The sequence below is a fragment of the Pavona decussata genome, unplaced genomic scaffold (assembly GCF_977016875.1).
Source record: "Pavona decussata unplaced genomic scaffold, jaPavDecu1.1 SCAFFOLD_114, whole genome shotgun sequence".
Classification (NCBI taxonomy): domain Eukaryota; kingdom Metazoa; phylum Cnidaria; class Anthozoa; order Scleractinia; family Agariciidae; genus Pavona; species Pavona decussata.
The window spans coordinates 6,157,183-6,178,435 of record NW_028145528.1 but is presented as its reverse complement, the minus strand read 5'-3'; the positions used below and the strand labels follow the sequence as shown (position 1 = coordinate 6,178,435).

The following is a 21,253-nucleotide window of genomic DNA, read 5'->3' as shown; positions in this document are numbered from 1 at the left end:
AGCTGCCCACACCTCTTCAACAGAGTCACTACCAGATAAATTCTCTCTTGCCTTCATCAATTCAGCGACCTTTTTACCCCTCAGCCTAGTCTGAAATGTCAGCCGTCTCCTCTCCGTAACTCACAGGTGGCGCGGGGGAAAGTTCAACTGTGACGTCATGGGACGACATTATAACACGCGGACCAGTTCAGGTCTTTCAGACGTCTCTCTCCCCGTGTTCGCTGCGAGTTAGAAGGAGGGGATGGCTGACATTTAAAACTCCCCTACCCCAGAGGTCTACGTTGCATACCTTTTTCGGGAAGTAAATTTAGGCGCAGATCTAAGATAAACAGTGACCAATTTCCGAAACAACGAGCGCCGAAGGCTCAAGCCTCTGGGGGGGGGGGGGGGGGGATCCGAAGGGTCCGAAGGCATGTTCCCCTGGAAAATATTTTGGATTTATCTCAAAGTTACTCTTTCCTGGGTTTCTGAGTCATTCAGACAGGATATTAGCAAGTTCCATTCTCCTCCGGATGAAGCCTTGCGAATCAGCGGATTATTTCATGAAAATCAATTTCCACGTTCTGGTGGATATATAGCAAGGCAAGTCCTGTCAATCTCGTCTGTGACATGGTGCTTCGCAAGTACGTTTTCAGTCGCCTTAAAGCTGACACATTTCTCTCACACTCGCATGTAGTGACTGGTAAAGTAGCACTAGTAGGCTGGAAAATCCCACGGCCAGAGTGTGTCTTGGCCCGGAAATTGGAAAACAGTTGACCAAACCATTTTCGAGATATTATCTTGGAAATTTATTTTAACTAAAAAAACGTTATTTTTATTATGAAAAATCTGACCGATTTCCGTGAAACGGTGGAAACCGGTATGGATCCGCGCCTGAAATTAAATACTTAGCCGGCTTGGGACTGGAGTTTCAGTCCTCTGTTTGTGCTACTTGCTTCTTATAGTATAATAATATAATAAATACATATATTATATGCATTTCTGATGCTCACCAGGGAGCTATTTCTCGAAATTCCCGATAATTGCTATTAGAGGCTGGCAATCATTTTTATTTTCACAATACCTGGGCTGAGTTGCTCGAAGCATGGTTAGCGCTAACCATTGGTTAAGAGGTATTAAAACCTATAGGTTGTTATGGTATTTAACCCGGGTTAGCGCTGACCATGCTTCGAGCAACTGGGCCAACGTTAAATTTTCCTTATTTCACGGAATTGGAAACTTACCTTCTTCCCACCCACGCCCCTCCTCCAAATACCCTCGATTTGATGACTGGGCACCAGACTCCTAACGACTTTCCCAGTCTACTGTTCTTCGTCTCGTGGTCGCAAACGTCTTGCAACAGCGAAAATGTCCTCAACTCGCACAGAAACTCAAACTAAGACTGCGGAGAAACCCTCTGGTCCAGCAAAACTGAACAAAGATCCGACCATAGCACAGATTTTTGACAGTTTAGAATATGGTCCAGCTCCCGAGGCTGCAAGCAGCGTGAACTCATGGCTAGACGAACATGGAAGGGACTTCGGGCATTTTGTGAACGGCAAATGGGTGAAACCCGAGGGCAGAAAGGTGTATGAAACAAGGAATCCTGCTACAGGTTAGCTTTATGTTTTAATGTTTGTCAGCTGTAATCGAATCTCACCTGATTTCAGAACTCAGAACAGTTCGATTTATAAGGGAGGCAACAAAATAATGCAAAATGTTCTTACATGAACAGTTTACAAGGGGACCCCCCCCCCTCCGATTCTCCCGTTCTCCCCCATAAGTGTTTTGGGGCTACAATTTAGTATTGTCCAATGTTAATAACTCTAGTAATAGTAAGGGCAGATATACATAATACACTGTACTAAGAATAAAATGAACTGTAACTTAATGTTTTTTGTTCTTAGGGATGTTATTGGCACCCCCCCCCCCCCCCCACCCTTGCTTGGTGACTTGTACATTTATTATTTATTATCCATGTGTGGGAAGCTCAAAAAGCTGTCTGCCAGGTTTTTGTATACTTTTTTTTTATGTTTGATGGATCTTTGTTATTCCCAAGAAAGAAATGTCACTTTAACATCAGATTATATGTAGTATAATCATCATAGACTCTTTGGTACACAAATGATATTTTTATGTACATGTATGTATAGCACGTTTAAAATTGAAAATAAGAATCTTATCTCAGCAGAGGCTTAAGAAGGGCGGACAATAATTATATATAGTGTCTGAGCATGTGGGCTTGAGCCATAAATTAGTGTTATTTGCGTACTTCAGGCTCAGAAGTATTACAGTTGTAAGCACTTCAGGCAAGATTTAACAGTTATAATATCTTGTACTGTAAAAATGATCATTATGCATTTTAGTGACTAAATTTTAACAATCACATGAAGTAAACAATAATGTGCGCTAGTTTAAAAGTCTGTGTTTGGTTTGTTTAAATAGTTTTATTTCTGGAATCTCGAATTGGTTGAAAACCTTTTGTTACAAAGTTTGGTGGAGGTGGATAGAGAGAAGGTGATGTCCTAAAACAATATACAGTCATGCGATGTCCTCCTTGGGAAAGTGGGGACCTAAAGCAGAGATGAGGATGATGCCAACATTTGCGTTTTTGAAGAAATTCACAATAGTGTAATGAGGCCAACTCATCCAGGAACTAACATTGTAGGGGTGGTTTTAAGGTTCAGAAAGACAAGGCAAAATTAATCATCATGCGTTCACGTTCTCCATAAAACCTTGAATGTGATCATTTCACGGGGTTGATTTGTAGAGGACGACAAAGAAATGTGCCAAAGTTTACAAAGCACGTGCAGAGCCAGAAGAGATAAGTGCATTTTTCCGCAGTCAGTTGCATAGGAAACACTCTTTTAGGTGGCTATGCAACCCCAAGAAAATGCTGAAAAATGTACTTATTCATTGGCACAATGTCCAATTCCCTCTACCCAAACGATCCCAAAATCCCTTAAGAACTCATTCCAGTCTTCTCACTGTTTCTGGAGTTGGGAAATATTGGCAGAAATAATTACTGTGTTTGTGGTTGCTCTGGCCCAGTTTACATAAGCAACACAATAATTATAATGCAATCTTAATAATTGAAAGATTTCATGAATCTTGTTCTTTTTCCGTCAATGTTAACAGTTTTGTTGCATGGTAAATTAAGATTTGGACTAGCAAAATGGTATGCTCTGACTGTTGTTTAATTAATCTAGGTATGAGTTAATTACTGTACTTTCAAAGTGATGTACGATTTCACAAGGTTTTGTTAATTATCTAGGCATTTCTTGTGCTTTACATGTAGGTGAAAAACTGGCCTCAACAATGCAAGGTGAGCAGGAGGATGTCGACAATGCTGTTGGTGCTGCAAGAGAGGCCTTCAAGACGTGGAGTAAGCTTCCTGGCCATGTCCGAGCTCGTTATTTGTACAGCATAGCTCGTCATGTTCAAAAGCATGCTCGGCTGATTGCTGTGCTTGAGAGTATGGACAATGGCAAGCCAATCAGAGAGACTCGGGATGCTGATGTGCAGATTGTTGTGAGACACCTGTATCATCATGCTGGCTGGGCTCAGCTCATGGACACTGAAATGAGAGGTAAAGGGATTATAATCTTGGAACTGAACTGTTTGTGGAATTTGAGGTACCCAGTTGAAAGGCAGTAGATATGGGAGATTTTTTAGTTTATGACCAGTTACTTTGGGCAGCAGGGATGGCACAGCCGTGAGAGCACTCGTCTCCCACCAAAATGCCCCAGGCTCAATTTGTTGGTTCTTATCCTTGCTCTGAGAGGTTTTTCTCTGGGTACTCACTGGACAGGTTTTCCCCTCTCCAACATTTCCAAATAATTTCTGTGTAGAGAGTGTCCCCATACTGTATTAAGTGCATTTGATGATCTTGTTATGGAATTATGCAGTATAATAATAATAATAATAATAATAATAACAATAATAATAATAATAATAATAATAATAATAATAATAATAATGATAATGATAATGATAATAATAATAATAATAATAATAATTTTTTATCTTAATTCATAAGATAAAAAAACTGCATATCTTATGTTACAAAACTTCCAGTTTAAAAGTTACAGTGCAAAGTCATATTAAAAAATATAAAATCACAAACTAGGTCATATTTAAAAATTAGGCAAGGTGTATGTTTACAAATTTACTATTTTATCTACTGTATATTATTTACAGACTTGGCTTCTTCAAAGCTTATAGTAACAGCCCAGATGTGACTGTTATTTTAATCTTCAGGAGGAACCACAAAATGTTAATAATTTTTGTTAAGTTACTGTCATGCTTCTCCTTAATTAAGTACATCATCGTCATTGTCATCATCTGATAGAGTACGTAGCTGGGGGTTCCTACTCAAAATAGCCAGGAATAAAATCCCTGGGCACTCAGGCCTTTATTGACAGCCCTGTCGTCATTATCATTGTCCTCATGACATCTGCAGTTGGTGTATAAGGCTACAAAGTTACCTCTGTCACTAGTATCTTAATAAACAACAGTATAATTGGTTAAAAGAAAAATAGTTTCGTTATACAGTACCCTGTATTCTTGAAATTCCTTTTGTTCTTATCCTGATGTATAGATTGGAAGCCTGTAGGTGTGGTTGGTGCCATTGTTCCATGGAATTTCCCCTTGATGTTACTCTGCTGGAAAGTCTGCCCTGCTCTTGCCATGGGTAACACAGTGGTCCTTAAACCTGCCACTTACACTCGGTTGACTGCACTTCTGTTTGCGGAGATTTGTGCTGAGGCAGGACTTCCACCTGGGGTGTTTAATGTTGTCACTGGTAACGGTGCATTTGGCAGTTCCCTTGCCACACATCCTGATGTTGATAAGGTTGCTTTCACTGGCTCTACGGAGGTATTTTAGTTTTCAATGTACATGTATGCTCTTCTGTTTTCAAATGAATACACCACCAGTACAGGTGTAGCTATTTACTTGGTTAATACACTTGCATTGTATCAAAATACAGTCTGGGTTATGTGGAGGGGGTGCAATGTAGGAAGTCAGCTGGATGTTGGATATTTAATACAAATTATAAGCAGTGTGGACCCAATACTGTATGTACTAGAAAGAGGAGTTAGCTGAGGATTCAACCTGATATCACCCAATTTTTATTCCAGAGAGGGGATTTTGATAATAAAATTCTTCAAAAAAGTTTACCAAAAGTTACCGTCATCTGGCCATCCTCCACTTTTGATTTTACATGTAACATCATTGTGGAGTGATCTTGGTAGTCAAATATCTTTTCTACTCTTTGTTAATAGCTTACTGATTGATTGAATTATACAGTAGTTTGATTTTGTTATTGAAGATGTTTTTGTCTTGACACCGTAAAAATTAGGTAGGCAAAGTGCTTCGTAGATTAACAGCGGGAAGTGGCAAGAAGCTCTCGCTAGAGCTTGGCGGCAAATCACCTGTGGTTGTGTTTGACTCAGCTGATCTGGACAGCGCAGTGGAGGGCATTGTGGATGCTATTTGGTTTAATCAGGGACAGGTGAGATATTTCAAACTGCAGTTTCTGCTGATACATACATGTACTGTAAATCTGAATTTCAGCAAGCTTGATTAAAGGGAAGAACAGACCGCCTTGCTTCCTTTGCTTCCAGTGTTGAATGGCAGATGCTGATGAAAAGGTTGATGTGTAGTTAGACCACATGGAGAACTTTAAGTTATATTTAATTATCCCAAAAGCTCATTTTTTTAAGTAGACTAAACCAACCAAGATGTTCAATACGAATTTTTTATTAGTGAATAGGAATGAATAGGAGAGATGAGAATGGAAACGATACATGTATGTAAAAATTTTTGTTTGCCCCATTCAATTGATGTTTAATAGATTATTGATATTTTGGTTTAAAAATAGACTCTTATGTTAAGGTTCATTGGAAAAATGGAAATAAAATTATTTCATTAAGGAAGAAAACAGGCTTATATCATGAATCACCTAGTTCTGCTTTGAAAGTTTCTGCATGCCACCATTTTGGATTTTATGGCATCATATGGTTGGGTTATTAATTATTTCACACAAAAGAACTTCTATTTCCTGACAAATGGCGACAATCCTTTTGACATCATAAAATCCAAAATGGCAGTCCACAGGAAATTTATAAGCGAAATGGATGATAATCATATCAATAATTACTATTAGTTTTGTTACCCTCACTCAACCAAGTGTTGGAATTAAATAGTTTCGTTATTTCCAAAAATTAAGCATCAACTTTTTGTAAGAGTGAAGCCAGTTCCCTTTAACCAATGCAAATTAAAAGAAAATCAATACTTTTATTCACTTTGTAACATTACCCGCTAATCATTTCCAGGTGTCAAAATATCCAAACGTCCACTTATGAAAAAGAAAATAAGGTCATGTGGCCTGAATTGACCATAAGTTAGTAAAAGCTTTATGGAATGTGACTATTTTGTATGACATGTTTGTAGGTTTGCAGTGCTGGTTCACGCTTGATTGTTCAAGAGACCTGTGCTAAGCCTATGATTGACAAGATCAAGGAACGCATGAAACACCTTCGACTTGGACACTGCCTTGACAAGGGTATTGATATGGGGGCAATAGTTGACCCCTCTCAGAAAAAAGCCATTGCAGCTTTCGTTGAAGAGGCCAGGAAGCAGGGAGCTGAAGTGTACCAAAACTGTGCCTCCATGCCAACAGATGGATCATACTACCCACCCACACTAATCACTAATGTCCAGCCAGTCTCCAAGATCGTGATGGAAGAGGTACACTGTACATTGTAATGTGCTCTGTCAACATAATTTGATAAGCTAAAATACATCAAACTTTACAGGGAGAATGACTTGACCACAAAATTTGAATTTAAGATTGTTCTGATTTCAAGGTGCATGCACATTGTACATACAGTGGAATGTCGATTTAATAAAGTGCCAAGGACTAGGGAAATTGGTTCGTTATATCGAGGTTCTGTTCCATACATTTTAAAAGGCCTTAAATCGAGGTTCCGCAGTATGTGTATACATGTATGTGTAAATTTTGAACTCAGTAGCATGAGGTGACCCCTGAGATTGACCCCATGCGCCAATGCTCATCTAAACCCATTTAAAATAGCCACAAAAACGTATTTTAAACTTTCCAAAATTATACTGTCAAAGAATTTCAGTATCCAAGTTGATGGTTTTCCTATGATAAATAACTAATATGGCGAATGGGACAAGTCTATTTCAGGATACCCAGTACCTCCAATTGTGACATTCATGTCCGCTGCCATACCAAAGAATGTACCATGTGATAATGTTACGGCAAAGGCAAATTGTCCAACGTCAGACAGGGGATAGATATGAGGACGTATGTGACAAGTGGTCGCTTACGGAACTTTGAAAAGGAAAGAAAATTGCAAACTGCTATCTCTAAAAGTGGCTGCAGTCGCTTATGTGAAGTGGTTGCTTACCAGAGGGCCCAACTATAGTCATTGAACTGGGGAAACTTGGTAGTTTGGTATTTTGGTCACAAGGGGAGGTTCGACTGTAGCTTACGCATCAACTACATGCTCATTAATTTCTTCTCTCTCCAAATTTAAAGGTGTTTGGCCCAGTGTTAACTGTTCTCACGTTCAGAACAGCCAAAGAAGGAATAGCTTTAGCCAACAATACCAATTATGGGCTTGGGGGAAGTGTCTGGACGGAAAACTTATCACTTGCTTTGGAAGTCGCATTGAGCATCAAGGCTGGCTCTCTCTGGGTCAATGGACATAACCTGTTTGATGCAGCAGCTGGCTTTGGGGGTTACCGTGAGAGCGGATTTGGGCGAGATGGTGGCAAAGAGGTAATTTGAATCAGCGACCCTCAAATCTTCTGATCACAAATCTGTTTTATAATAGTCTGATCTGTACTTAATACTGCACCACAGTAGCTCCACAACCAATCATAAGACTCAACCACTTCCATGCTTCTAAATTTATCTAGTTTTTATTTTAAAATTGCTGCAAATTTAAACAAATGCAGTTTTGTCTTGCAGCCATTTAAAACTCTACAGTCTACTTTTGTCAAGTTAATTTTACTTCCTACTGCTGTGAAGATTTCATGTTATTTTAAGCTGGGAGTTTAAAATACATGTTGATTGTTGCTATTGTTACTTGAAAAATATGTTACAAGAAATATGAGTGATAGGAACCGACGTTTCGGTGCATCTTGCGCCATTATCAAGGTTACATAATTAATGATAAAAAGCGGTTTGTAAAAAGGCTAATTTGAAGCAAATTTGCATAACATAGCGGCAAGCTAATTACTTAAATACTTTAGCACGAAGAGAATCGGACTGCACATTCAATGTTGGTTTAAGCTCTTGAATACAGCTGTTTCGACAAAGGTTGTCCAAAAAAAGCTTTTTAGCGTACACGACAATGCCGAAAGGTAGTCTGAGAAATGCCCAATAAATTTAATTTGTAACAGTAGCAAGCCATGAAATTGAACACTTTGCATTGCAGCTCAGTCCCCGTAACAAATGTTCAGTTTTTGGTTATTTCTACAAATTTAATTTTTTTTATATAATGCCTCGACCATACAGCGAGGGCTTGAGATGGCAAGCAATATGGATTTCGAGCTTTTATTAAAACTTATTGGGTATTTTCCAGACTACCTTTCGGCATTGTCGCGTACGCTTTTACGCTTTTTTTGGACAACCTTTGTCGAAACAGCTGTATACAGCATTTCATTCACAAGGCAGTCAAATTTGTTCATGCATTTCTTACTACAAAGAACATAACACTGCTGTTCCGAACAATTTCTTAGCACGCTTCAATGTAATCAAGAAATGCTTGAACAAATTTGACTGCCAACATTGAATGTGCAGTCCGATTCTCTTCGTGCTAAAGTATTTAAGTAATTAGCTTGCCGGTATGTTATGCAAATTCGCTTCAACTTAGCCTTTTTACAAACCGCTTTTTATCATTAATTATGTAACCTTGATAATGGCGCAGGATGCACCGAAACGTCGGTTCCTATCACTCATATTTCTTGTTTCATGTATTTCTAAATCATTTCTTTTAAAAATATGTTACCTCTTAAATTTAAATACATGTACTCCTCTGAAATCGAATGCATCCACTGGGCTTTTAAAATTAGTTCTTAAAGAAGAAGTGTTGTTTATTTCAAATGTTGCCTATCGGATATTTAGTTGTTTCTGCCCTTTGCACTTGTTGCTGTTCTTGTTGTATAAAGGATAAACCTAAAATGCCCCATCAACAGAATGCCTTTTTTGGAAAGATTGCGTAACTGCCAAAACGCTCCATTTAGACCATAATAGAGACGCAATGTTGAAACATTTAATTGGTAGTAGCGAGCAAATAAAGATGATGAAAAAGAAGGTTTAAACTAGAACAAATAAAAGAATAGTAAATTAAAATTAGGTCAAGTAAAACAACAAAAAGATGAGTAACTAAGAACAGTTTTATTTGCTTACATAAAAAAAACCTGCAAATGCGAAACTGCTAAACTTTGGCAAACCGACTTTAGAAAACGGCCTAGCGACTGCCATGGCGCGATTAACCAGGACCAAACCGTAAATCAAGCTTTTAAACCACGAAATTAAATTAATAAAAGTATGCAAAAGAAGCTACTAAGAATATATAAAAGGAAGTGCTAATGATACGTGCGAAACACAAAGCGGAATGAAAGTAGTCGAATAAGGTAGAATGGAATGACAAAGTGTGAATAACGGGTGGAAGAGAAAACAAAAGGAATTTTACGCTTGGTAAACTCTCCTGGCATTTACAAGCCAAGATTGACTACAGCTGGATGACTGTCTTATATTCAACAGGGTTTGTATGAATATGTCTGTCCATCATGGCAAACCAGGGCCAAACCATCAGTGGAGGAATATGATGTGAAGTCATTTGGATCTTCTGTTCCTGCCAGAGTGATGAATCCAAACTCCAATCCTGTCAAAATTCCAGATTCAGCTTCAGGCAAAATGGAGGGAATCAAGCCTCCAAGGTATAGTTAGCCTGCGCTGCAAGCGTTTCGAGGGGTTTTATTTGTGCTTTTCCCGCTGTTTGAACGCGCGGAAATGGGCGGTGGACGTTTTTGCTCTCGTCCGAATTTTCACGCGGTCAAAAAGCGAAAAATGTACAAAACGCCACGGAAACGTTTGCTACACAGACTAAGGTATAGTACATGTTTAGCTGTCTCACTAAAGCTAAGCGTATCTACACAATAAACTTGGCTTCACCTGACTTGACTATGAGGTAAGAGTCGTTGGTCATGACCATAATTCAACATTTGACAAGTACATGTCCAATGTCTTTTGTTTTTCGCCAAGGTCAGAGAGAAAGATTTGTCTTGTGGTTACCACTCTGTGGTGAGACAGGGGAAAAACGTACACCCCCCTCCCCCCTTCCGACAAGAAACATCAAACAAAGTCGTTCCTTTTGGAAGCCTTTTTGCCGGGTACAGTCTAAAGGGGGATTGTTATGCAGGTTTTGAATTTTGGGGGTGAAAATGGCGCTTAAACACCATCATCACGTAGCTACAAAATAAAGCAATTACAACAACAACAAGAGAAAGAAATCGACTGAACTCTTGGAAGTAGAACAAATCGTTTTAGTACACTGCCAGAGGAGAAATTGGTGACAAAACGGGAACATTCAGTTCATAAATTGATGTTTTGGGGTTCTTGAAATTACGACAAATCCCCGAGTAGCTTGCAGAACAAGCGTTTCTTGCAAGCCTTTCTTACAACTGTGTAGACCAATTTCGATATATTAAAATTCTAGCTTGATTACAAAGGCTTAAGGGAATAAGGGTGTATCATCGATTGGCCCTAATCCGGAATAGGAATACATACAATTATTACAAGAAATCGCTCATAAGAGGTTTTTGGAGTTACTGGAGAACAAAATCGCTCTTACATTATCGTTTTATCAGCGAATGTTTTTCCGAAATTTTTTCCCAAATTTACTTCAGAAGAGAAATCTAGCAACTATTCCGCCTATTCTTATTCCGGAATACGGTTAATCGAACGCAACCTGAATGTTCAAAACAAATTCTGAACCTCAATATAATATCTGTTGTTTTATTCCCCTAAGCCTCGTAGCCAAGTACGAATTTTAATATTTCGAAATTGTTCAATTGTCTCTTTTTTTTTCAGTATTGATCGTACTTACAAAGTGTACATTGGAGGGGCACAGAAGAGGCCAGATGGAAACTATTCTCGACCAGTATTGGATCCCAAGGGGGAGGTGATAGGGCAAGTAGCTGAAGGAAACAGGAAGGATATCAGGGATGCCGTGGAGGCAGCTCACAAAGCAGCACCAGGGTGTGTGATGACTTATAATACCTGCGTCTACACAATTCGCATGCTGTCAGTTTTAAGGAATTGGAAACACGTTTTCTTGTTGGTGCCCTGACTTATTCTCAAATTCCATAGTTTCCAACGTTGTTTCCATTGTGTTGTGGCCATGGTAAAAGAGGTTGTTATGCTAATCCTGGGTCAACGTTGATTCGAGCTTAATTAGTAATCAACGAAGGCTCTTCAGAAAGATTTTTGTACTACTACGGCTTCATGTAAATCTGAGACTCGCCGAAATCCTTCTTATAAAATCTGAACCTTTCACTTTTCTATCAAATACGAGCTGGAAACTCGGTGCTTAAAAGTTGTATGCGGAAAAATAGCACTCAGAAGGCTCAGTGGTAAACGGGCGGCATGCACTGTTTGGAGAAAATCTTGGTTTACAAATAACGTTTACTAACACCTATATACTAGAAAACTGTGTTCGGCCACCTTAATCTCGACTGAAATTTCACGTTAATACAGCATTAGCTTAATCGGGCTTTTACAGTGCAACAACTCAACCGGGGCCACCCAGCATTGATCAGCCAATCACAGGTCACGTTTACAACAAAGGAGTCTGACTTTGGTAGCTTGTAAGCCAATCAAAAACGAGAACATTTCTTTAAATTTCAAAGTGTCGGTTTTTTCGGTGGCCCCGCTTGAGTTCGTTGCACTGTAACAAGTCCAACCTCGTTCCCAGGGTCTCTCCTCTTCACGTGAAGAGGAAAGACCCTGGGAACGAGGTTGTAACAAGTCGGCCCTGGGGCCCGTTTCTCGAAAGTCCCGGTAATTTCCGGGCCCGTTAACTTATCGGGCAACTTACCGGGAAACTTTACCGGGCCCGATAATGTGTTTCTCGAAGCACCCGTAAACTTTCCCGGTAATTTCCGGGCCCGGTAAAATAGGGGATCTTACCAGGCTCTTGCGCGCGCTACACGCTCGTTCAAAAGAGAAGGAGAACGACTTGGGACTACTCGATGGAAAAGCACGGTTATACTATGGATAGGACTGTCTTCATGATTAATCGATTATTGAAGGACAATGCAATACGTGCTAAGTTTAACTTTCAGTTAGTCGTTTTGTCAAAGGAGAGCAACCAAGAGAGATCATTATTTTGCATTATCATGTAATTTGCAAGATATGATCAGTTGCCTTTGGTAGCTCGATTCGACAGTTTCGCTTTTCGCCATCGTACATGTATCTATCGTCTGTGAAGTATTTTTTGTATGATGATACTTCACATGGATATGCGAATTGGAGATGCCATGTTTACATTATTTTAGAACGCGCCAGTGTGGGAGGAAGGAAGGTGTATTGATCTGCTGGATTCCGATCTGCTTTTCTCTTTGATGGTCAGTTCGTGGTTGTGCAACAAACATTTGGTGATGTTAAAGGTAAGCTTAATTGTACGTTCAGATAACCATAGCTATCCCTTTTATTGTTTATAAATCAAATATTGTATTTTTGGTTCTTGGTTAGTCAGTTTATTGAAATCCTACACATACATCAAACCGGAAATGACTAATTCTAATTACACTCTTAGAAATAAACCATGTCTGAATGATAATGGTGAGCCAATTCCAATTTCTAGATAACAGATACTAGGTATGAAGCAACACTTAGTGATTTTACTCTACGTAGCGGAATTTTATTGGATTGCTATAGTCTTTATATGACTAATACATGCTCAGTTGCTCAATCGCTAAAAAAAGTAGTCTCTGTTCCTGTGCCTGAACCCTACTGTGAAACCTACGAGTGGCTGTCATGTCTGGATTCAGATTAATGGTATTAATATTCAACTTTCATCATAATAATGTTACAAGTATGATTAAGTTGTTATCTTATTATAACTTGATACAGGAAGTCAGTCTGGCAGCTGGTAACACTGCACAGCTGCTGTTACAATTTACTGGTAATAACAAATATATTTGCACCTGAATAACACTTGGCTGCCAAATTGCTCACTTGAAAATACAAATATTTGTGATTTTTTGTTCAAAAATCAAACTCATTCCAAAACCAGTCATGCATTATCTTAGAGAGGGGAAAGGGAGGATGCTAGTGATAGCAATTAATATCAGTGGGAGCATAATTGTGGTCAGTTTATGACTATTTTGCCATACTTCTGGTCAGCCAAGATTAACCTACTGTATTGGATTACAGTCATGACCTTTGGTGATGATCACTGAAATGATGTTTAGGACAACAACACTTCTAATAGTACTAATAATTTATTGATGATTTAACCTTTTAGGATAAAAAAAAAAATGGACAGGCACAACACCAACTGGGGCAAACAAGGAAAAGGCCACCAATTTAGACACTTGCTCAGGCTCAGCTGGTAGTAATATATTCGAACCATACAATAATTGATATTTTCAAAATAATCTAATCACCAGTACATTCTGTGTGAATATTCATTTTTAATTATTAGTGTCTATTAATAAAAAATGAACAAAAGCTAATGCTGTATTCAAGTGACTAATTATATAATAGGTTGCAGATCTCAATTTTATGTTCCAGAATTAAGTTATACAATGTAGCCTATCCACTGAGTGTCTCCAATATATTTTAAGTAATTAGTTTATACCCTTAAGGGGTAGATGCTAAATAAAAATAGTAACAATAAATTTTAGCTGCAAGTTTTTCAGGAATCAATATAGGCCGAAAAACATTTAGTGAGTCAATGACATTGAGTTGGCAGAACTAAGGAACCCTAAAGCATTTTGGAACCTTTCCGAAAATGCTACTTATACATAGCTATTAAGATATTGGTCAGGATATATCATCATCATCATCGTTATCATTGATAAGGTTCTTAGCAGCCGACCGCATGCATCTTTTTAATAGCTCCGAACATGTGCTGAACATGTGGAGATTAGAAAGTATAATTTATTGAATTCTAGGCAAAACAATTATTTTTCCTTTTGTACTTTGAAACAGTGACTGCATACTATAAAATGAAGATGCAAAAGGTGGAATTAGAAATGAATCATTTCAAAGAACAAAAGAGAGGAGGAGGAGAACTCTTGGCGTACCTCTAAGGACCAGCTCTACAGAAAAAAAAATTATTGAAAAGAGTAATATTATTGATACACTGTCCATTAATGGGTACATTTTAGAAACTCACCATTGTATTGCCTGTTTCTCGAATCTCTATGTTGAATGAAATGCGCAGTGACATTCAACCCAGAAAGCCTCAACACTGAAAACTTGGGGAACGGTGGGGGGGGGGGGGGGGGGGGGACGTCTATATCTGCATTAGAACAGGTAATTAAAGCGCATGTTCATTAGACCTGTGACTTTGAACAGTGTTGAATATTGGGGCCATATAACTCCAAAATATAACTTTAATTTCAACAATACTAATGTATACTATCCCACTGGAATCTGATAGCCAGGTTAACAGGTAATATTCTTGCTGGATATCTTTTACATCAAACTTCTCACAAGTCATCTTAATAATTATTCATGCAGGCTATCAGATTTTTTTGTAATTTCTTTTTTTCTGCTTGTCATTTGAACTGGTAAATAAAAAAGATACATCCCTGTGAATGTATGAAACATATTTTTGAACTGCAGATGAAAGATTAAATAGAAGAAAGTTGCACAAATAACTGTAAAGGTCTTTCTTCTATTTAAAATTGATAAAAAATTGCTTCATATTTATCAACACCTAAAAATTCCCCACCGAAATGTTTTCTAACCAAATAAATCTGCCAAAAAAATTAAACCTAAGCCACCCAAAAGTCCAACTGAAAATCCTTAACTTCAAACCCACAAAAGCTTTCATACATCAGCAACAAATATAACTGAGTGCCCTCCCTTGGGGTGGGAAGAATAGTGGGACTTAAATTATGTTTTGGTTAATGGCTTAAGTCAGAAGCTAATTGTTTGGCAGATTTGAGCCCTCAAATTACAAAGTGAGCATGGAACCATATAATTTTCTGACACAAGAACCAGACTGTACGTATGCCAAAAATGTTGTATGCCTGGTCATTTCAAGGTGGCTACTTAACTTTTTACATTCTCATGTTGTTTCACTAACAAAAATAGTCAGTTTCACTTTCATGAAGTCCTATATTACAAGGAAAAGAAAGTATTGAAATACTTTAAAAGAATTAGCAGTTCCCATATTTTTAAGTATGTCTAACCTTATGTAAACATTTAGTAAAATTGAGTTTAATTATCACATGTAAAGGATTTACTGCCAGTGCAGTTTTCAAGCTCATTTAATTCTCCCAATTACTCATGTATGTACATTTTTCTTAATTAAAATTTTCATTAAAATTCAATTAAGTTGTTCACACTCAGTCTTCTTCCATCAGTTGTTCCCCTGCTCCTGATGTTCTCAGTTAGCCCTCTTCTGTCAGTTGAACCCCTGTGGATGAAAAAGAATTTTCAATAAAAATTATCTTGAAAAATAATTATTCAATAACAATTTAAAAACATTATTCAAGTTATTGTTCACAAAATTATTTAAGTGCATGTCCAGCTGTCCTTTTTGGTTATGTCTAAGAGTGGGCCTCATGCCCGAAAATCTCTCGTGCAGCTGTTCTTGTCTGTACCATGCTGGCACTTGCTTGGTTTGGCATGCCTATGTCTGCCTGTTCAGTTGCAGTTGTGGCTGCTCATTCATTCATTCAATACATTATTTGGGCAGTTCAGTTGTACGTCTGCTTTCCATGGCCCAAAGAATATTTTCATACGTTTTTTATTTACTCCCCCTCCCCCTACCCTACCCTACCCTTGCCCCCAGTTATTTTATTTTTTTGTTTGTTTGTTTGTCCTGTGAACTCCTATGTTACACTAGGTCAGTAACACAAATTCCTGTATTTGTAGTTGAAAATGACACCTCCATCACTTTCGTTTTTTCCCCCAAATTTATGAAGTGTTTATTTACAACCATCAATGACTTGAGTACTGAGTGGGTTTAGTTTCAATTCAGCCGGATTTCCATTTTGTTATATTCATCTTTCCATTTCAAACACGTTAGTTATTTCCCCCCCATTTTCGTAGTAAATGCAGCTAATTCGGTAATTCTCATACTGTACTTTTTCGGACGATCGGAAGCAATTTCTACGTAAAAAAAGCCAGCTTAGATCTCAAACAAAAACCATCTAAGGGCCACGCACGGGCAAGTATATGCTTTACGGGGCAAAATTGCAAGTCCTCCCGGGATAACCGAAATTCGAAACACACTGAGCAAATTACTGTAGCTCTGGTTTTTACCGACTGAAACCAACTGGATTAGGAGTTTGTTCTAGTTCTAAAATTGCAAAATATTTACCTGTGTTTTCGCGGACAGCGGACAGCTTCTCGTACTGTACGATATCTCTCGAAAGGTTTCCTCCAGTAAACTCGTCAACAAGCGAATTTATTACTTCCCTGGATAACCAGTATCTTTCTATTATTTCTCTTTCTTCTATTTTGTCTAAAATCAATCGCTCTTGGTAAGTACGCGACCGACAAACCGGGACAAAAATGACCGCCTCCGGCGGCCATCTTGTTTTCTTGCAACAAAATATTGCTTCCCGTAAACTTTACGGGCACTTTACGGGAGGTCATGACCTCCCGTAAATTACCGGGCAACTTACCGGGCAACTTACCGGGATCGTAAATAACGGGAGTTTCGAGAAACACCCGTAAACTTATCGGGGGCTTAACGGGCAACTTACCGGGCCCGATAAGTTACCGGGACTTTCGAGAAACGGGCCCCTGGTGAGCACCGCTATGGGCTTGTACGTATACTACTTGTAGACAATTTAAAACTGTTTCATCACCCGTTTCTCTAGCTGGGGAAAAAGGGCCGCCCACAACAGAGCACAGATTGTGTACTACATGGCGGAGAACTTAGAGCTGCGACACAACGAGTTTAGTCAGAGGCTGTGCGACATGACAGGCTGTTCTCTAGAGGAGGCAAAGAAGGAGGTGGACGCAACAATTCAGCGTTTGTTTTATTGGGGTGCTTATGCTGATAAATATGGAGGTACTGTGCAGGTAAGTTTGAATAACAATTAGGACAATTGGAATCTAAATTGTGATTAACAATTATCCTGCGAAATCGCGCGGAAAATCGCCTGATACTTAGCCGACGAGGCATTTGGCCGAGTTGGTTAAAAATCAGGGGATTTTCCGCAACATTGAGCAGAATAATTATTTTATTATTCAACACATTGATAACAAAGCACAGGTTTATTGTAGAAAGCTGGAGACGATCTTTAGTTTGCCATTTTTCTTCCCGACACTCGGAATTACGTGTATCGCAGGATAACTGTTGACTACGGACGACGAATATTCAGTGCACAATGACCATATTTGGGCCGTGTTACAATGTGTTGAGTAATGCTAATATATTTGCATAGGAAATGGGCAAATCACTGCGGATGTGTAAGTGCTAGTATTTATAAAACCAATGGATGAACGTGCCAGGTGTAGGTGATGTTAAAATAAAAAAATTAAAACTTTCCGCGCTTCGGCCACGTTGGGCGGTGCCGACCGCGTGAAGGATCCAACAGTTTCTTGGTCAATAATGTTGGCGGAAAGATTGTTCCGGGTATTGAGTGTTCTTGAGGCATGGAAAAGGTTATGGTTTGATTGAAAACGAATTTCAAACGAGCATCAAGAACTATCTTTTCAAGCCTTGGTGGTTGCCAACATGCACTGAATCAAGTGGTCCTCCCTGAGTTAAGGTGCCGAGAAACGCTTCAACTCTGAACGTTCAGTGTACGTGAAGTTTAGAAGTTTCATTTTAAGAAATGTTCATTAGTTTATGATTTTCTTCCTTTTTACATGTACCTTATCACGTTAACATTAATCAATCTATGGGGATACACGTAATAGTCCCCACGGGCTTGATAGTGCTGTTTCAGACTTGTCTCGCTGGCCCGAAACGAAAATTGACAATTCATTGTTAAATCAAAGTGTGCTGTTTTCCGAGTCGTATAATTTATTGTAACGTAACAGCTTTTCAATGTTGTGGGAAGTAGTTCAAGTTCATGCCGAAGTTCATGCTCCAAGCTAACTGATATTTCATCTGTTTTTGTCACCTCGTCTCCTCCCCGAAGGAAACGCCATTCTACGGTGCCACGGTGAAGATCCATGAGCCAGTTGGAGTGATCGGTATCGCGTGTCCTGACACGTGTCCCTTACTGGCGTTTGTGTCTCTATTGGCCCCTGCCGTCATCCGAGGAAACACGGTGGTTATTATACCAAGCCAGAAGCATCCCATGGTTGCTGTAGACATGTATCAGGTAATGATTTTTATCATTCTTATGTGGCGTAATTCGGCTTTCTGTCAGTAATTTTTAAGATGCAGAGTTCAGCTTTTTTACTTGACAACGTTTTTCAATGGAGTGTATATTTTTCTGTGCCTGTTTTCGTGTTTTTGTTCGGCCTTTGTGTTATCAGATAAGCTGGCTGTTGCCACTGTGAGATAGACAGAGTTTTTCTTGGTGGTTAAACAGCACCCAGAAACCACATTTATTTAACAGAAAAGCCACACGATAGGCTACATTTATCGATAATTTGGCGTACAAACGTTCAATGAAAATTATGCTGCCTAATAATTGATGGATCAAAACTAAAAAAAGTGATTGAATAAATGTGTGATAATCATGAAGAGTTTTTTACGGCCTACGTATATTATAGCTTGGCTTAATTGATCAATATTGTTGGGTAAACGAGCAGATGCAAGCGCGATGCTCACACGTACTGAACCGATGTTCGCAGGTAACGCGCATGGAATCGCAAACAATGTTCATGCATCTGTAACACAAATGTAAACGCAACCGATTTTCACGTGTAATATTGCAAATGGGAACGCAAGCGATGTTCACACGTAATAACGCAAATGCAAGCGGAAGCGACTTTCACACCCAACGCAAGTGTTAAGGCGAACGCAAGCATTGTTTACTAGTAACACAAATGGAAACGCAAGCGATGTTAGCACACATAGTGCTTGACTACACAAAGTGGAAGCAAACCAGACAGACAGACAGACGTGCAATCGGAAGGAAGGAAGCGAGCGAGCGAGGGAAAGAGGGAGGGAGGAAGGAGGGAGGGAGGGAGGGAGGGACGGACGGAGGGAGGGAGGAAGGAAGGAAGGAAGGAAGGAAGGAAGGAAGGAAGGAAGGAAGGAAGGAAGGAAGGAAGGAAGGAAGGAAGGAAGGAAGGAAGGAAGGAAGGAAGGAAGGAAGGAAGGAAAAAATGCAGCAGGGACGCTCTTATCTTGTTTTAATTGAAATCCTTCTTGTGTGTTCCAGATCTTTGACACATCTGACTTACCAGGTGGTGTAGTGAACATTGTGACAGGCGATCGAGATCATTTAACCAAATACCTGTCTGAGCACCAGGATGTACAGGCCATGTGGTTCTTTGGTTCCGCAGAGGGGAGCAAATTTGTGGAGTGGTCCTCAGCGGTGAACGTTAAACGCACCTTTGTGAACTATGGCCAGAGCCGAGACTGGCTTGACAACACCCAGGGGCAAGGGGAGGAATTCTTGTTTCATTCAACCGAGTGTAAGAACGTGTGGCTTCCAATGGGGGACATCTTTGCTAATTAGGGGACATACACAGCTTTACCTTTTCACTCCTACAGATGCGGAATAGGGTTTTATTAATACTTAGAAATGGCCACCAGCTAAAGAAAAGTGGTTTTCTCCAACAATGGGTAACAAATTTTTGACTTGAAGTTGAAATCGTAAAATTTTGGCTGAATGAGTTGACTAATGGTTGAGAGAGTCGAGGTGAAGTTGCGGCAAACTTAGTGAACTGATATGTAGCTAAAAAAAATGGTAACTGGCAATCGAGAATTAAGCTCCACCCTATAAAGTCACGAACTCATTTAAAGTCAAACCTCCAGGACGATAAATGTCTGGTTCTAAGCTTTGTGGATCAGATAACGAAGTGTGACTGCTGTTGAGCGGTACTTTCCTGTGGTGCTGATTATTCTGCTGTACTGACAAAGGGGTTTGAGATAACATGTGTGAAATCCTCCAGTATGGCCATTCTATTGACAGCTACCGAGCAGTACTTTCCTGTGGAACTACTTAGTATGCTGTGTCAGATGATTTTAACTATTGAGTCGGTGAATGAATCTGTAAACGCGGGATACTGGATGTCTGTTGTTTATCGAATCGAGGGCGAAATGACATTGGGCGAAACAGGAATAAGCCAGCGGTTAACGTTTGATAGGCTAGCATGGCAGCTGTGTAAAACCTATGTGCTGAATAAATATGGCAATTCCTGGAACCCACTTATTTGTGTTTGTAGAAAATCATCTAAATGCACTGCGAATCTATTCCACTACATTTTCTCACGCGGAAAAACGCCAGGGTATCTCTCTAACTTTAGGATCCTTTAGCAACTATTTTTATGTAATCTGTTTTTGAACGGATAAACTAAAGCACAACTGAAAATCCGGGTGAATGTAGTCTTGAGAAGGACTGTTTGAGGTGACATTGACAAGTTGTACCATCTACTGACGTTCCACAATTTACATGACTCGGGTGATGACTTGCGCTCAGTTTGTCGAAACGTCAGTCAATGTCACCTAAAACAGTCCATCTCAGGACTACATTCACCTAGCTCACCCCCTCCCCCCCCCCCCCCCCCCCCTCGCCGATTTACGCCTTGCACGCAGGCTAACATGACACATGACACATGACCCGTCCTGTGTTCAAACCATTTACAATCTGACAATTCGCATTTTTTAACGGATGTAGAAATTTATGTTTGCATAATGGGAATCGTCTTTATCACCAGGTCAGTAGGTTCTCGTGGTTCTTTTCGTAACCTTTCGTGTGATTTTGTTGAATGTCGATAAATTTTCGATATTTCCAAGAGGGAAACATCGTTGTAACGTCGGAATAACTCTGCGTACAGTTTGGTGTATAAGTGATATTTTAAGGTTGTAATGTGTTATAAGTCCAAAATACAACGTGTTTTCGTGGTGTG

The 21,253-nt window shown here is 39.4% G+C and overlaps 1 protein-coding gene and 2 long non-coding RNA genes across 3 annotated transcripts; 2 read left to right on the top strand and 1 right to left on the bottom strand.

Moving 5' to 3' along the window:
• The first annotated feature begins 1,290 nt into the window (after positions 1-1,290).
• LOC146470469 (aldehyde dehydrogenase family 16 member A1-like) lies at positions 1,291-20,548 on the top strand. The gene is made up of 11 exons (XM_085122532.1): positions 1,291-1,594; positions 3,278-3,568; positions 4,580-4,857; positions 5,342-5,494; positions 6,436-6,732; positions 7,550-7,792; positions 9,785-9,960; positions 11,114-11,281; positions 17,092-17,296; positions 18,364-18,549; positions 19,561-20,548. Exons 1-11 carry the CDS (start codon positions 1,348-1,350, stop codon positions 19,858-19,860), a joined length of 2,544 nt encoding a protein of 847 aa, XP_084978658.1. The 5' UTR covers positions 1,291-1,347; the 3' UTR covers positions 19,861-20,548.
• LOC146470471 (uncharacterized) lies at positions 12,058-15,603 on the top strand. Its single transcript, XR_014867108.1, has 2 exons — positions 12,058-12,690; positions 13,551-15,603. It is a non-coding gene; the product is annotated as an uncharacterized LOC146470471 (long non-coding RNA).
• Positions 15,513-17,016, bottom strand: LOC146470470 (uncharacterized). The gene is made up of 2 exons (XR_014867109.1): positions 16,587-17,016; positions 15,513-15,677 (listed from the first exon to the last, which is right to left on the bottom strand). It is a non-coding gene; the product is annotated as an uncharacterized LOC146470470 (long non-coding RNA).
• Positions 20,549-21,253: the final 705 nt, after the last annotated feature.